This window comes from Prionailurus bengalensis, chromosome A1, assembly GCF_016509475.1.
Source record: "Prionailurus bengalensis isolate Pbe53 chromosome A1, Fcat_Pben_1.1_paternal_pri, whole genome shotgun sequence".
Classification (NCBI taxonomy): Eukaryota; Metazoa; Chordata; class Mammalia; order Carnivora; family Felidae; genus Prionailurus; species Prionailurus bengalensis.
Genome location: NC_057343.1, coordinates 173229080 through 173245903, shown reverse-complemented (window position 1 = coordinate 173245903; position 16824 = coordinate 173229080). Strand labels below are relative to the sequence as shown.

Genomic DNA, 16824 nt, shown 5'->3' with positions numbered 1-16824 from the left:
GTCTTGACTGGCCTTGACCTTGGCCCGTGTTCCTTTTTTTTTTTTTTTTTTTTTTTTTGCCTGCCTATCCCAGTTTTAGCAAGAATGCTGCTAAGTTAAATGTATCAGTCAGGGTTCTCCCAAGAGACAGAACTGTAAGATATATAGAGATATATGAGATTATTATAGGAATTGGCCCACACCATGGAGGCTGAGATATGCCACAATATGCTATCTGCAAGCTTGGAGAACGAGGAAAGCTGATGGTATAAATCAGCCTGAATCCAAAAGCCTGAGAACCAGGATTGCTGATGGTGTAAGTCCCAGTTAGAATATCTGAGAAACGAGATCAGGTATGGGAGGACAGGAGATGGAAGTCCCAGTTCAAGAAAAGAGAGAGAAAATGTGCCATTTCTCCCCTTTTTTTGTTCTATTTGGACTCTCAACAGATTAGATGATGGCTGCCCATGTTGGTGGAGGCAGATATTTTTTACTCAGTCCTCTGATTTGAATGCTAATCTCTTCCGGAAACATATTCACAGACACACCCTGCAATGTTTTAACAGCTATGTGGGTATCCCTTAGCCCAGTTAATTTGTCACAGAAAATTAACCATCAAAGTAAGTATGTTGAGCACCCCCCTATTCTTGTTATCTGATCACCCTCAATATCTGATCAAATTCCTCATTCCCATCTCTGATAGTCCTTGGCCTGTCTTCAACAAGAATTTACCCTTAGAAATTTTCCATCTACTGAGGCCTTTACTCTGCCCTTTGGTTATAAATCTCCAACTGTCTTTGCTGCATTTGGAGTTGAACTGATCTCTCTCCTCTAGTCCAGTATCCCTATTGCAGTAGCCTTGAAGTCTTCCTTACCATTTTAACAAGTGTCAGAATAACTTTTTTCTTTAACAACTGCCTCATAGCATGGTAGTTTCAGGGCTTCTTACATAGTGGCTAGCTTCCTGCCGATGGCACAGTAGAAACTACCAGGCCTTTATAATGTCTGGTCTTGTAACTTCTTCCACATTTTATTGGTCAAAGCAGTCACAGGGCCAGCTCAGTAATAGATTCCCACATTGCAAAAAAGCATGTGGGATGGCAGATACTGTGCCATCTTTGAAAATATTATCTACCATAGTGTCAGAAGTTAATTTCTTTAAACAAATTTTTTTTTTAATATTTATTTTTGAGAGAGAGAAAGGGAGAGAGAGACACAGACAGAGTGCGAGCTGGGGAGGGGCAGCGAGAAAGAGGGAGACAGAATCTGAAGCAGGCTCCAGGTTGTGAGCTGTCAGCACAGAGCCCAATGCTGGGCTCAAACAGTGAGACCATGACTGAAGTCGGTTGCTTAACTGACTGAGCCACCCCAGAAATCAATTTCTAAAGAACACAGAATCTGCCCTAGGATAACTAAAAGTTAAGTTCACCAACCTGACCTAATGAAAGAGCTTTCAGTCAGGGGGAAAACACAGAGCACAACATGGTGTTTATGAGTAAGATTTGCTTACATGCCACATCCAGTCTCTGTTGGATTCATATCTATATCTTGAGATGGGAGGGTAGACTAGAGGCAAAATCTTTTTTATAATAAAACTGTTTCATTAAAAATCCTTTATGGCATTTGAACACAAGCACTCTTATGGGAAAATGTTGATACTGAGTGGTAGATAGGTGCTCTTTTCATTTCTAGAGGAACATAATGCAATGTCTGGGCACCAGGAACTCCTGACAGTACAGTCCCCATGTAGGCACCACTAAGAGTCTGACTGGTGTCTGATGGAGAGGGCCATTTTAGTAGATATGGTTGATCTGAAGTTGGTGTTCAAGCCATAGTATGGCTTCGTCTCTGCCCCTGCAAAGTGAGAGAAAGGAGATGACGGGAAAGCAGCATCTCATGACCGAGATGACATGAGAACATGTATTGAACTGAAGACTGGAGATCAGTAAGATTCAATATTAAAAGACAGAGTTGTGGGAAAAAGACATGAAACTGGACTTATGCCAGTATATTTCTTTATTTCAAGGATAAGAACAAAACCCTACAATCACTAAGTTAGGAAATAAGAGTTATGTATAATGTAAACAAAACTCAGACTGATATTTGAACTTCTTAGCCACAGTAAACATTAGAATTTTTTTTGTTTTGCTTTTAGTAAGTTTATTTATTTTGAGAGAAAGAGTGTGAGCAGGGGAGGGCCAGACAGAGAGGAGGAGAGAGAATCCCAAGCAGTCTCCACACTGTCAGCACAGAGCCTGACATGGGGCTTGAACTCATGAACTGTGAGATCATGACCTGAGCTGAAAAGAGTTGGACTCTTGACTGACTGAGCCACCCAGGCACCCCAAACATAAGTTTTTTGGGGAAAAAGAATTGTGACCCAAATTATCCTTTGTGTGACAGCAAAAGAAAACAACTTTAGATGAGCAAGGATTTAGAAAGTATATCCTTAACTTAGCTTTTCTGGAAAAAAGGAACTATTTAAGGACATAGTCCAGTTAAGGCAAATCATATTAACATGAAGAATTGAAGACAGTGAAAGGCATGTAATACAGAGGAAACAGTGGTGAAAACTTACATCTAATTTATACTTAAATTCAAATAAATATTGATAGTGTGATGGTGAAGCCAGTTGCAATTGTTATGAAAAGATTCTGAAAAATAAAAATCAATGAGTACATTAATACTGGAACAGAGATTTTGCAAAGAACTTAGGGTTCCAACTGAAATAACGTATCTCAGTTTCTAAAATCATTTTAACTGCTGCATCATCAAGGTTTTCATATGACCCTGACTTCTCATTTTGCTGCCTCCTCTTTCCTTTTGTCCTCTCCTATCTCTACTCCTCAGCCCCCCACCCCCCGCCATTGCCTGGGTACCCCGAGAATCCCAAGATCTTGCCTCTCATAAGCAAATCTGTTAAATTTTCTCTAACCCTCCCTCCAGGCTTGGCTTTATAGATCCCAAACCCATGAAGGTCCTCAGCTATAGAAAAGGACCGCTGAGAGCCTTCCTTTAACAAGGTCCACCCTGTCTGGAAGGAAGTTGTGGTTTTAAATAAAAACAGCTCCTTTTGTTTTGTATAGACCACGTCACCTGTCAAACACTGAGTCTCACTTGTTTTCATCGTTTTTTTATTTTCTATTTGTAATTTCATACATTTGATACTAAATCATTTGAAATTTAAAGAAAGTCATGAGTGATACTAATCTCCTTTTCATTATATTTGCTACCTTTTATCCAGAACTATACTGTCTGACATACATTTGCATTAACTACTTTCTTTACATTTGCCTGTGCAAGTGTGGTTGTACTTGTAGTTTTATCCATTCTGGATCATTTTAGTGTGTCTTTTATTAATGGCATATAGTTGGAGGACTTTTTTACTTGACTTCAATCTGAGAATAATTATTATATTTGTTTAATCCATTTATCATTTGGTACTGTTCTGTCATTTTATGCTTCTTTGTGGCTAATTCTCCCCTATGTCTCCCATTCTTTGATCTTGTTCAAGTGTTCTTAGTTGTTGTCTTTGGCTAGTGGTTTGGGCGGAAATTTTAATTTTTTAACATTGAGGTTACCATTAAACTAAAAAATTGACTTTGTATTTTTCTAAGTTAAAAGTAAAATAGGATCTATTGACACTGCCTACATAAAACTAGAAATTTAGCATGCTTTTATGTCTTCTCTACCTTGCAACTCGTTTCCCAATTTGGGTTAGAATAATCTGGAATTTAATGTTTAAATTATTAGACATTTCATCTTTTCAGTTTTATGTGGACATTAACACTGAGATTTATTATCACTGTGGATTAGCATTATCAGATTAACTACAATTATTAACACATTTATTCAGCTTGAAAAGTTTTATTGCTCAAATTTTGTTTCCTTAACACTTTTCCATTTGTTTTAATTGTTTGGGCAGCAGGAATACTATGGCAAAACATCTCATGGTTTCTAGTTGCCCAATGCTTTCAAAATGCCCCTCATGGATTTGGAGAGTTCATGTTTTATGAATCCAGCTTCCTCAATGGAGAAAACAAAACTTGAGCTCCCAGACTCTATACACATGTGACGTAGCCTCTGCCAATCATGTCCACTCCAGCAAGACTTCAGTCCGCAAATGAGCAGCGTGAGGAAGATGTACCACATGTAATCTTGTTTTACAGTGGGTATGGTGTCAGATGGTTCTGGCGTTTAGGGGAAGCAAGTGGATCTTTACTGAAGCAGTTTCACAGATGGTTGTGTATCTTTTCTGCTGTGGGGCTTCTGAGAATGATTTTCTGGCCCTCATACAGATCCCGTGAGCTACCTAGCATTCGTTAAATGAACGTCTTATCTTTTAGAGGTCTTGTTAACAGCTGTAAGGATCCTAAGTGATACAAGTATTTCAGATAAATTAAATGTTAATTCGGCTGGTTTCAAAATTCTTAGGTAATATTCCCATTCCCTTCCAAATACTGCACATATTATTCTATTGTTTTTTTCTTTTTTGGCATTTAGCATCGCAGAGAAATGTTACCAATCTAATTTTTTCTTTTTCTTTTTTGTAGGCAGCCTATTCCTCTCTCCTCACAAATGTTTTTTAGAGTTTTCTCTATCTTTGAAATTAAAAAAAACTAAGGTATGTCTAAATGTGGTTTTCTGTTATTTTCAAGTTAACTCAGCCTAATGCTACAAGATATTTCAGTTCTAGCACTCAATCACCAACCAGAAATTTCCTTTGTCTTATTTCAAATTGATTGGCTCAGTTCCCTGCCCCCCCCCCCCCCCCCCCCCGCCCCTTAAACCAGGCAAGTGTTTGGTCACTAGCTGGTTGATGATGAGTCTCTCCTGGGGCAAGTATCCACCTCTGGTACAAATAGCCATGGTCAGGGTACATGGGCTGTGTACATGATTCAGTGGTCAACAGTTGGGCTAAGTGCTTAGATTCCAAAAGGTGGTGTAGGTACCATTTAGCATCATTGTCAATAGTTACTTTTCACTAATGTTGCTTTATATTCAATGGTCACCTTCACTAGTATACACCATGATGAGTATTTTTAATTAAAAAAAGTAACAATCACATAACTTAAAATAAGTGAATAGTCACAAATGTAGAGAAAGAGTTATCCTGAATATCAGAGGAAAGAAAGTGTATTTAGCACCAAGAACAATACAATACATGTAGAACATACAGGTTGAAAGAAGCATCAATGGTCTAACAAAAACCAGAATATAATTTTATAGACCACAGGACAGAGTTAGGAGAATGGCAGGAAAATGATGTGGTCTGTACAGGAGTTAAAGTCCATACTTTTTTAACACTACAAAGTAGTATTTTAAAGTCAACATAGTATGAGGGAATTAGACGTTAAAAAATAATTTATATTCTCTATTTCAGATACTTTTGAAAAATTATTTGGTAAATTTTAATAATATGACTACTCAAATATTCTTCAGCTCTTGGCAACTTACCTTTTGCATTTCTGGCACTCTGTTCTTTTCGTATTTTAGATACAAAAACACTAAGTGATAACCTGAATTCAGATAATAGGGCAGCTGGCTCCCATCCTCAGCAAAAGCCTCATCCCTTGCCTTAACCTCGGGTAACACAACCCATATTTTATGGGAAAACTTTTTTTTACTTACATTGCTATTTGTTTCTTTTGGGCTTACCCTTCATTTCATTATTTCCCTCTCATTAACGCCCCATTTAGTACTCAGGTAATTTGGAAATTTTATTCTCCAATAGCAATTTGCCACAGTTAATTGGCTGTTAATCACTCCCACAGTATATTAGCAAGTCAGGCACATTATCTTTTCATCTAAAATAATTGTCCTTAACTTCAAAGTTCCCTTTTCATAGTCTGTCCCAATCTTACTGCAAATCCAAATTATGTACTTGCTGAAATTTGCCTTTTCAATAACTTTGTTCCAAAGGGAACATAAGCCAATTTCTCAGAAATAGTTATTGTGTTTAGAATTAATTCATGTCTGCTAAATTTGTCTATTATTGGGAGTGGAGATGGACGGGCTATATCAGATTTTATAGCTTAGCATTCATGCTTAAAGCAGGGGAAAGTTTATTTGTTGGAATACTTTGTCAGATTAAAAGGTCCGGTTGAGAGGAATAGCTAGAACTGAAGGCAATCACTCAAGGAGCTTTATCGTTACTTAGTCACTTGATCTCAAAGTATGGTTCCCAGACCAGCAGCATCAAGCAACACCTGACCCCTTCTTAGAATCGCAAATTCTTGGGCCCTGTTCAGAATGAGCCATTTCGGGGTGTGGCTCTGCTGAGTCTTAATAAGCACTTCTGGTGACTCAGATGCAGTCCAGTTTGAAACCCACCGCCTTGGGAGTTGTTTGCTGCAGTGGGAAGCTAGATGGGGCACTGCCCCCTGCTTCTCTCAACAGGTATCATAACTCTTATTCTCTACACTGCGCTGTTACCATTTTCAACAAGCATATACTGGGGCCATCTGGCCTGCTATCAGTTATGGCAGCACACTGCAAACTTCTAGAAGTAGAATTGAAGGTTGCCCCTTTCCTAATTCAGAGCTTTGGTTCAAACTGAAGAGCCTCATATAGCAACTTTTTCCTCCACAGGCAATGTCGATTGACAGGACCATCTGACAGTAGGTGTTCCTTACAGTACTTCCTGAGCTTTCTGGCAGGTGGAAGACATCTTTTTTTTTTTTTTTTTTTTTTTTTTTTTTGTTCCCAGCATTGATAGTTTTTTTTTTTAATTTTTCTTCCTTGAAAAAGGCAATTTTATTCTAATCGATCTACATCCCATCTCTTTCCATAAAAGTACTTGAAGTGCTCATAAAAACTGGCATGCAGTAGTTCAGAAAAATAGAAAATCAGGACTAAAAGAGCAAGGAAATATGACCTGTATGTGCGTATCCCTGTTGGAGAAGGCAGCCTTTGAAAAATACATCAACTATTATTATTATTCACAAACGATCGATTCATTTAGATAAAATGACAAAAATTTAAATGTAGATATATTCCAAAGATCAGTAAATTGAAGTGTTTGCAAAGTGGTACAGTGGAAAGAGTATGGGCTTTAGAGGATTTACTGGCATTGATAAACACATGTAAGGGGTACATAACCACATGTGATTTCAGGGGCATCAAGCAGATGTGCTTACTCCTTCTCAACCACTTTTCCCAGTATCCCCACTGTACCTAAATATCTTTTCTCTTCCCCCAAAGCAGAATGCATGAATTTTATCACTAAAAGTAAATTTTCATTTATTCAGTATGTGAGCATTTATCATTTTCACCCTCTGATCATTCAGGACAAATTCTGGGAAGATAAAATATGTTAATATGTGTATTAGTTATCTTCCTTCATGAAGGAGGCTCTCTCTGCTCTGTGGAGAAGGGGGCAATGGCACATGTACCCCATAACTCTACCCACCAGAAACAGTATTCCTTAACAGGCAGAGGTTTTTGAATTGTCTTTTGAATCTCATAGTGGTGTTAAACCTTTGAAGTTCCGTGTGATTTGCATTTTCTGAGCATGGCAAAATGCTGATTACAATCAGCTGCTGGAATTTTGCCCCAACATATAGGGTGATAAAAGGTGTTCATTCCAGACCCAGTAGCAACAGAGGGTAGATGAAGGGACAAGACAGTTACACTGCAAGACAGGCATGGAAGAGACTACTTATACCTAAGAATAATCAATAAAATTTTCAAGTAAAGAGACTATTAAAAAAGAAATACTCTATGTGGGCCTATTATGTTCAACGTCCAGTCCTGTGCTAGGTAGTGCACATTGCTATTCCATGAATCTGTTTTAAATCAACCCCAGTGGAGTAAGAAAAAATATTAAACACCAGGAGTGCTAAGCTAATCTCATATAAGAATAATAAGTTTCAGGAATGGTTAAGTGCCAATGCATGGAATGGTTAAATGTCAACAGTTAGCTTCAATTGTTTTTATTACAGTAAGAGGAATTTTACTCTTAATGCATAGAATTTGAAGAAAAAATTTATATAAGCTTTTAAAAGAGGCCTTTTTAACAATTATTAATACAAACATGAAATAAGACCCTTCAAACAAATACCAATTTCAGTAACAGTTTACATACAGCAATAATTTATTCTGAAATGTTCATTTAGTTTCTGTTGAGACACGATTCATGTCTCATTAATAAAAGAGCAGCCATCTCACCTCAAATACCAGAATATACAACAAGTTACAGCATAGCAAAATTCTACCTACTTTCAGATAAAATCTAGTTCAGGTAAAATAGTTTCATTCAATGTTTTACAGTTACACAGATTTTTTGATTTTTTTGTTTGTTTTGAGCACAAAATAGTGTAAATTGTTACACTGTAGCTATCTATATGCACATAATTTGACCACAGAACTGTTAATCATTACTTCTGAAATTGAACCATCAGTTTCACTCATGCAGTAAAGCAAAGCAGGCTGGGTAAACTTGTTCATCGGGAACCATATTACTGTGAATTTCACAGCCACATGATTAATTATAATGTTAGATGGATTCACAAGGACTAAAACAGAATGGTTTTTTGCATAAATACCAATTTCTCCCTGATGTAAGTTTAGTCAGTTTATAATCTAGAAATGATTGAGAACAGCAATATATCATATCCTCTATCTGTAGTGTTATTTTAAGACAAGCAATAATTAAAGTATGATGGGGTGGGATGCTACTTAAATACATGTAAAACATACTGTACAAATATACTTGGCTTTACCATTTTTTTCCTAACTATCAAGAGTGCCTCCCAAAATATGACCAGTGAAGACAAAGTATACTATCAAATATGGCTTCCAGAACAAAAACTCTCTAACAATCAAACCTATTTACAAAATTTTTCAGTCTTTTAAAGTTTCATCTGAAACAAGATTTCTACATAGCAGTTGTAATTAACACATAATTTTCTTAGTTTCATCATTCCAGCTCTTTTAAACAGATGTTACAAGGTAAGACCCAGAATGGCGCTTAGGACTTTGAGTTCCACTGGATTCTGTGCTGTCAGTTTTTGAATCTCGTTTCTTCGTGTTGTTGTTCACTGGTGTCGGGATCTGAGATGGCCGAGCTGAAGTGCTATCTGCGCTGCTTTTCCTAGGGCTTGGATTGTAGTTAAACGGAGTCACTCTGGCAGCAACAGTCCCGCTAGGTGAACTGTGCTTGCTTGAACTGCTAGAACTGAAAGGAGTACGCTCAGCTATGGAACTTTCATTAGTCTCTGACACAGGGACAGGGTTACTTTGTCCCGGTTTAGCCTCAGTTCCTTTCTGGTCTGGGACATCTACCTGAATAAAGGAGTTCAGGCGGTTTTCCAAACCCATGGTGCGTATGGGAGCACTGCCATTACCCACATTTTGTTTTCCCTGATTATCTTTTGAATCTTTAGCATTTGGATTTCCCTTTTCTGAAACAGTGTCAATCACGGGGGGAGTATTTCCTGTTGGGGATCTTCCGGATCTAGGGTTGTTGATGGGACAGTCCTCAATTCTCACCCAAACATCCTCTGTTTTAGAAACAGCAGGTGCCATTTGATAAATCAGAGTCTTTGATTCAGCACCATTTACAGCACCTGAGGAAGTGGTCTGAGAGGTACTATTTGTGGGAGAAATCTCATTTTCTTTTATTTTTCTCCATGTTCCTTTTGTGGATACTTGGTTTTCTTTAGTTTGTTTGGTTCCTGAAATAGAGTTCACATGTTTTTCATCTTCACTTTTTGCTTTTTCACTGGATTCTGATGAAGCAGAAAGAATTGAGGATGAACTTCCAGTTCTTCTCCAAGTGCTTACTCGTGGAAGGGATGATGAATGTTTGCTGTGCTCACGTTTCCAGGTTCCTGACCTATTAATTGGAAGTCTAGAAGGACTTTCAGAATGGGAGCGTGCTATATCATGGCGCTTTGCTGGTCTTCCATCATTATACTCTATGGTGGGACTGAGATTAGGTGGGAGTTTTCGCCATCCACCAGACTGAACAGATGAATGTGTGGACAGAGACATATCAGGAAGGGAAGGACTTAAAACTGGAGTCTGTGCCTGGGACCTAGTGGGAGAATCTGGTCTAGAAGATGGAGAAAGAGATTCAAATGAAGCAGATTCCTCCAATTTTCTCCTTAGGGTTGGGCTTGGAGCTTCTTTGATGAAAGTTGACTGGCGTACTAATACGGGTCTCTCTGACCTATCAGATTCACTTCCACTTGATTTAGTTGAGGACATTCTAGAAAGTTCTACCTTTTTATTGGATCCATTCCCATTATTCATCTGATTTAGTCCTTTGGAGGCAGACTCACTTCTTGGGATACTGCTGCCATTCTTGGATAAACCCGTTTGCTTGGTAAGGTTCTGCTGGCTCATCTGTCTGCCTGGAGATGTGTATGACATCTTCCCAGAACCTGAGGACTTAGTTGAAGCAGTACTAGGGGATGAAGTCCTTGGCAACTGGGATAATTTATTAGGAGGGCTTATTCCATTTCGACCAGGAGAAATTGAGTTCCGCCCCGGAGACTGCATAGGTCTACTTAATGGTTGTTGGGCAGGTCTTGAAGGAGTGGAATCTCTAGATCCTGATCTAGAAGACCCTTTATTTGCTCCAGCTGGTTGGGATGTCTGCCTGGTAACAGGGCTTAATTCTGACTTCACAGATGGCTTGGTTCCTCTAGGAGAAGTGGTGGCTGGCTGACCTTCACTAGGGCTTTTGGAGGCTGGAGTCTTAAGGGGTGGGCCTTTTTTAGAAACTGGACTTGTACTTGAAGAGCTATTTCGAACTCCTGGAATATGAATCATTGTCCTGCCCCGAGAGATTGAAGGCATGTTTGTTTGAAGAGGCTGTTTCATTTGGCTTGAAATTTCTGAATTAGAACGAACTTTTCCGGTAATTAAACTTCTATAAACTTTTTTTCCTCCTTTGATTCCTTTATTTTCAGATTCTATCTTTTTAGTTTCCAATGTACTCTTCTCCCCAGGTTTTAGAATTCGTGGGCCCTTATTACTTGTAAAGGGTTTTTCCTCTTGATCAGGTGTAAGATGAAATGGTGATCCTAGGGAGATCCCTGATTTCAGTGAAAGGATGGAGTCTGAGTCAGATGATGCCTGTCTAGATAAACATGCAGCAGCAGCAGCTTGATGTAAACTACTTACTATGGAATTTGCACCTTCCTGAATAGCTTTCCAATCAAAATTTTCTGAATCCGGGGATAAACCATGTTCTGAATCTGGTCTCTGTATATCTTTCAAATCAAGTGTCAAATCTTCTGCCAATATGCCACTCATATTTCTGGGACTATGCTTTTCATTATCACCCTTGAGTCTTGAAGGCTTTTTCTTTTTTGGCATTGCAGAACTTATACATTCCTGCAACAGGTCATCTTCAGAATCAATACTAAGAGAACTGAGAGAACTATTTCGTGAGAAACAAACAGGGGTATCTTCAACATGAAATGATTTAGGAGCATAACCTGATGCCTGAGGTTTACTGGGTTCTCCCTGTGAGTCAGGGGGCTCTGTCTCTTTGACAGGTTCACCTTCTTTGTTATTGTTGTTTTCTTGATCAATGTCACTAAGAGAACTTAAAGAGGAATTTCGAGAAAAGCACACCGGAGTATTTTCAATAGCAAAATTTTGTAATTTCTCATCAGTTGCTGCTCCCCTGTCTGGTATGTCTTTGGATGACTGTGGAAAAGTGGATTGCTTCTGCAGCATGGGTTTAGACTGACCTCGATTTATTGGATGTTTTGTAACAGCTTGTGTCTTATTAGCTGATTGTTGGCTAGAGGTTAGTTCTGTGTGGCTGGTAACTTTAGCTTCTGATTCTTTATTTTCTTTCCCCTTTCTTAATTCAGCCTTTTCTCTAGAAAGGTCAACATCATCATCATCAAAATCTAGAGAACTCAAAGAATCATTTCGTGAAAAACAGTATGGAGTTCCTTCAATGGGAGTGTAATGATGAGGTGAATCAAAAGTAAAACTTCCTCTGACTCGATCTTCATTATTTGGTAGCTTATCATTGAAGTCCTTGGAATTATTTTTCAAGTTCTGTTTCTTTGAATCTTTGTTGTCTGAGAAAGTTCTTTCAGCATTTAAATTATTTTTTGAGTCTGTGTTTTTTCTTACACGTGTCCTATATTCAGTATTTTGTGGTATAGGTTTTACTGGTGAAGTAGGTTTCTTTTTCTTACCATCTAACTGATTTTTGTTAGCTCCAGATGAAGACATAGATGCTTGTTGGACCTGGTCCATTATCTTCTTCACACGGAAAGGCTTGTGACTTTTTCCTTTGGGCATAGCAGAGTTAATGCATTCTGCAAGAATATCACCTTCTTCTGTTTTATTGTCATCCAGTTCAGATATAGTTGCAGATGAGGTTTTTACTCTTTGAGCCTCATCTGTACTTCTGCCTTCTGTAGGAATGGTATCTCGTTTTTCAAATTCACCGGACTGTGCTCCTGCTCTAACCCCTTCTCCAGCAGCTAACTCATTTGGAGGAGATTCTATTGTTAGATCACTTAAAGATGTAGCTGTGGAAAAGTTTATAGGTGTCCCTTCTACACAATACACCCGTGGCATATCATCTCCTGGTGTAAAACTAACATGTTTTTGTGCCTGTAACCTGTTTTGTGATGGAAGAAGTTTATACACAGGGAGTTGACTTGGTTTCCTTGCCACAGGTGGAGGTAATTTTGGAGCAGTCTGGGCTGGTTTTTTGGCTTTACGTGAAGATTTTGTTGGCATGGCAGAAATAATACATTCTTCTAATATTTCAATATCATCATCATCTGAGTCATCTAACAGATCTTTTTCAGAATCAGTAGGTTTTTCTGCTTCTTTTACCTGGCTTTCATTTGCTTCTTCAGGCTGCTCAGATTCGGTTTCATTCCCATTGTCATTTTCCTGAACTGGAGGCATTATTCTTAATTCCACATCTTTCTGTATAAATGGCTCATCGAGGCTCAGAGCACTCAGGCTAGATGAACAAGAAAATCCATCTGGAGTACTTTCTGTGGCAAAATGTAAGAGAGTATCAGCATCCGGAAGCACCTGGACTCTCTGTACTGCAGCATTTACAGCAGCTTGCTTCGGTCCACTCTCTCTCTTTTCCGCAGTAGGGGCTTTGTTTTTAGGTACCTCTCGCTTACTCTGAACTGTCTGAGGAGGAGGAGGAGGAGGGGTTTTACTTCTGCTTGGTGGCATGGTTTGTCCAGGGCTATCTGGAAGGTCACTGGGGCTTATAATGCCACTTACCATTCCACTGCAGGGTTCACTCTGAACGGAGCTGGCAATCGAACGACTCTCAAAACTATCAAGTGAACTGACAGAAGTGCATCTGCTAAACATGAGTGGAGTCTCCTGAACGTAGTGTTCTGGTGGACTTTTAGGTGTCTGAGCACCACTTTTTGATGGAGATTTAGCCCCTGAAGAAAATTCAACAGCTTTATGCCTGGTCGATTCTGCAGATAAACCAGAAGCCTGAAGTCTGCTGGATTTGGTTCTAATGTGCTGTGACACTGTTGGAACTTCACTCACAGACTCTTCTGTTGATCTAGTCCCACTGTTTTCTTTTATTTCTGCTATTTGTAGAGTATTAGCAGAATCTGTTTCCTGTGTTGTCTGATCACATCCTATTTCATCTTCGGCCGATGACAAAGATGATAGTGAACTGCAACGTGAGAAACATATTGGGGTATCCTCTACACAGTAAGTCTGTATTGTTTCTTGGTTGATAGAGGGAACTTTGCAGGAGGTGGCTTTTGGGGTCTGACCATTTCTGCTTTGTGTGGAACTTGGATGGTGCTGATTCTGCCTCTTGGCATTAGATGAAGGTGTGGATGTATTCTCACTGCTTGAAGAGATATGTTCAGTTTTAGTGCTTTGTCCAGATGAACTCTTTGAGAATGAAAATGGTGGTTTCTGTGAGGCAGGAATGTCTGTGGCATATTTTAAACTATAATCGATAGGTTGATCCACATGATGTTTCTCTTCATTATACTTTATGCTATAATTTGTTGGTCTCTCTTCTTCTTCATGCTGCTCTTCCTCGGAGTAACGTTCACTATAGTTGGTTGGCTTATCATCTTCATAGTCATCTTCCTGACACAAAGACTGGTTTACATTTTGATTAATTCCATGATTGGAACTTACTCGATTTGTTTCTGAACCATTGGCTCCTCTTGACCTATATGGGGAAACACATTCCTGCTGTCCAAAATGTGGCTGAAACTTGAGATGTTTATCATCAGTGCTCTCAGTATATACGGGGTAAGTTGTGCTTTGACTTCTTGATTGTCTTTGCTCACTCTGTTTTATTTCATCTTCTATTATATGTTTGGGTCTTGCCCATCTTTCATTCTGTGAAGGGCTTTGCCTTCCGGAGTTCAACTGCTCATCTGAATATTTAAGACTATAATTTATTGGTGTATCTAGTTCTCCATCATTATCATCCATATGATTTGCGCTGTGTATTTTATGGGCTAGGTCAGCTGGATACTGACCATAGCTGCAAAATTTACTTTCATCATCTTCAGAATAGGATTCAATGGAAGGCTTCATCTGACCTCTTTTACCATAACCATCACTACTACTGACACTATTTAAACTATCATTTGAAGATCTCTTATATTCCAATTTGGCATAAGGCATAGGACATGTCCTATTTGAATTTTCTGACTTAGTGAAGTTGTAAGTGTTTGCATGTGTGTGGGCAGTGGAGCTTCTTCTTAGTGCATTCCTCTCATCTGTCCCACAATGTAACTCGCCGGTAGACCCAGAACTTCTGTCTTCCTGGGAGGTGTGAATGGCTGATACTTCTTCCATGACTTTGGCAATCTGGGCTGCAGTGGTGGAAATCTGCAAACCTCGTTTTGAAGAAGTGCCTGGATTTTCTGTTGCTGGGTGGTAGTTGCCTAGGCTAATTCCTCGTTCTCTCTCCAAACTTCTATCTTTTTCAGAACGAGAACTGTCTAAACTTCCTCTTGATGAAGAGGAGCTGGGCAACACTGTAGTATTTAAATATGGTGAAAGGACAGTCATGTTTCCAGTATTAAAATTGTCTGATCTATTATCATCATGTCGATTGGTGTCAAAAACATAGTCACCATAAAGATTTGGCTTGTGTCGTTGCTTACTACGATGAGATGCCTTGGGACTTAAATTGTCAATATTGTCAAAAGTTTCTGATAAATGCTGAGCATCTAATTCTGCTTCTAGGGCTTTTTGTTTCCTGACATGAAGAGATGGCAAGCTTGAACCAGGAGACATTATATTGGCATCCTTATACTTTGCAGGTCTATTTGCCATGAGATTCCTTAAAGCTGCAGCGCTTCCCATAGCAATCATTTTGTGCTTTGAATGAATGAGGTTCTTGAGCATGCTGACTGCCCCCATGTCCCATAATGCTTCCTGGTCTTTAGGATTTCTTGCTGAGAGATTCCACAAGGTTCCACATGCATTACTGACTATTGTCAAACTGTGAGATTTCAAGTGTTGTAATAAGGTTTGCAGGCAGTTGTTCTCTCTTAGGATTTGCCTGAAATAAAAAGAAGAGATCCCAAAATTAAGGTAAAAATCTGCTTATTATAACAATAAATAAAAGGTTAGAAAACAAATTTAAATCTAAAGATAACTACTAAAACTGATTAATAGGCACAATAAAACTGCACCAAATTATACTACAAATTTCAAGCATTTCACATCTCCATTTGTTCCTAGTTCATTTAATGTTTATTGTTTAAAAATACTCATCTGTCAGACTAAAAGAAGTGTTAATTTTAACACATTCTGTATTTCCTATTCTTACCCAATAGCCTTTAAAATTTTTGCCTGAGCAGACACATCTGCCTTGTTTATATGGTCATAGAGTTCCACAATAAATGTATCATGAAATCTTATGCTAAACAGGGACTTTGTGGTAACTTAATCTATGGATGGGTGCCACAATGTCGACTAATAAGACGTGGTGGAAGACGTGGAAGAATCGATCGATGGATCTTTATATAGTCATAAAACTGTAAGCTTTATGTAAGCTCCTAGGCCGGCAAACTGACATTTTAGAATAACCTCTATGTTCCTGGATTGAGTCTGTGGTACTGCCATCCCCCTTACAAATGTGCTGTCAAACTGTGCACGTAGTTTGTTATTTCTAATGAAAGGTTTTGGAAATTTAAAGGTAACTTTAAAACAAAGGTTGAGAGTCCCAAAGGTTGAGAACTTTGGGACTTGAAAGAGCTATAGCTTGTTTAATGCACGGTAAACTGAAGTTTAATGACAGCATGTTCAACTTTAGAGGGCTTTAAAATTGATTGGCAAGGGTGTGCAGTGAGCCTTAACATGACAGTTCTCTCAGCAGTCCAGCAAACAGCTGAGTGCTTACTGAATTTAAGAGGTCTTCTTTGCATAGCAGAAAGGGCTATAAGGCTTGTTAGTCTGTGCATCAAAAACCTAAAGAGAAGATGTTCACATTCTTTACAAGTACTGTTACTAAAAGCACCTCCTGGACTTTCTGAAAATGGGAAGCAATACTGGATAATAAATAAATAAATATGCTGTGAAAGATACCCATATTTTTGTTGACAAAATACAGAGCCTAAGTTCTGAAAATGTGTGCCTTGTATCTCAGATACTTTCTTAGGTTTCACAGCCCTAGTTAGATAAGTGGTTGTTGGTTAAATGACATTATGATTATTAAGACACCGTTAGAAAGACATGAACTACTGTGTTCTCTGGATTATACACCTAAGTTTTGTTCTTTATAAACCTTATACTCCTTTATGCCATACTAACATATACAATGAGATTTTGTTCTTTGTAGTATTTGTAACTTTTTTTCCCCTACGTATGGGTTATACCTTTTAAGTGTCA

At 38.6% G+C, this 16824-nt stretch overlaps 1 protein-coding gene across 13 annotated transcripts in view; it reads right to left on the bottom strand.

Annotated features, from left to right (window-relative positions):
- Positions 1 to 7897: 7897 nt before the first annotated feature.
- The window catches only part of APC (APC regulator of WNT signaling pathway), a 149520-nt gene continuing 140593 nt past the window's right edge, over positions 7898 to 16824 (bottom strand). For all 13 annotated transcript variants that reach the window (XM_043595387.1, XM_043595418.1, XM_043595451.1 and 10 more), the window contains one exon: positions 7898 to 15493. In XM_043595387.1, the coding sequence (XP_043451322.1) occupies positions 8914 to 15493 (6580 nt within the window). In that variant the 3' untranslated portion in view covers positions 7898 to 8913. The remainder of the gene's footprint in view (positions 15494 to 16824) is intronic.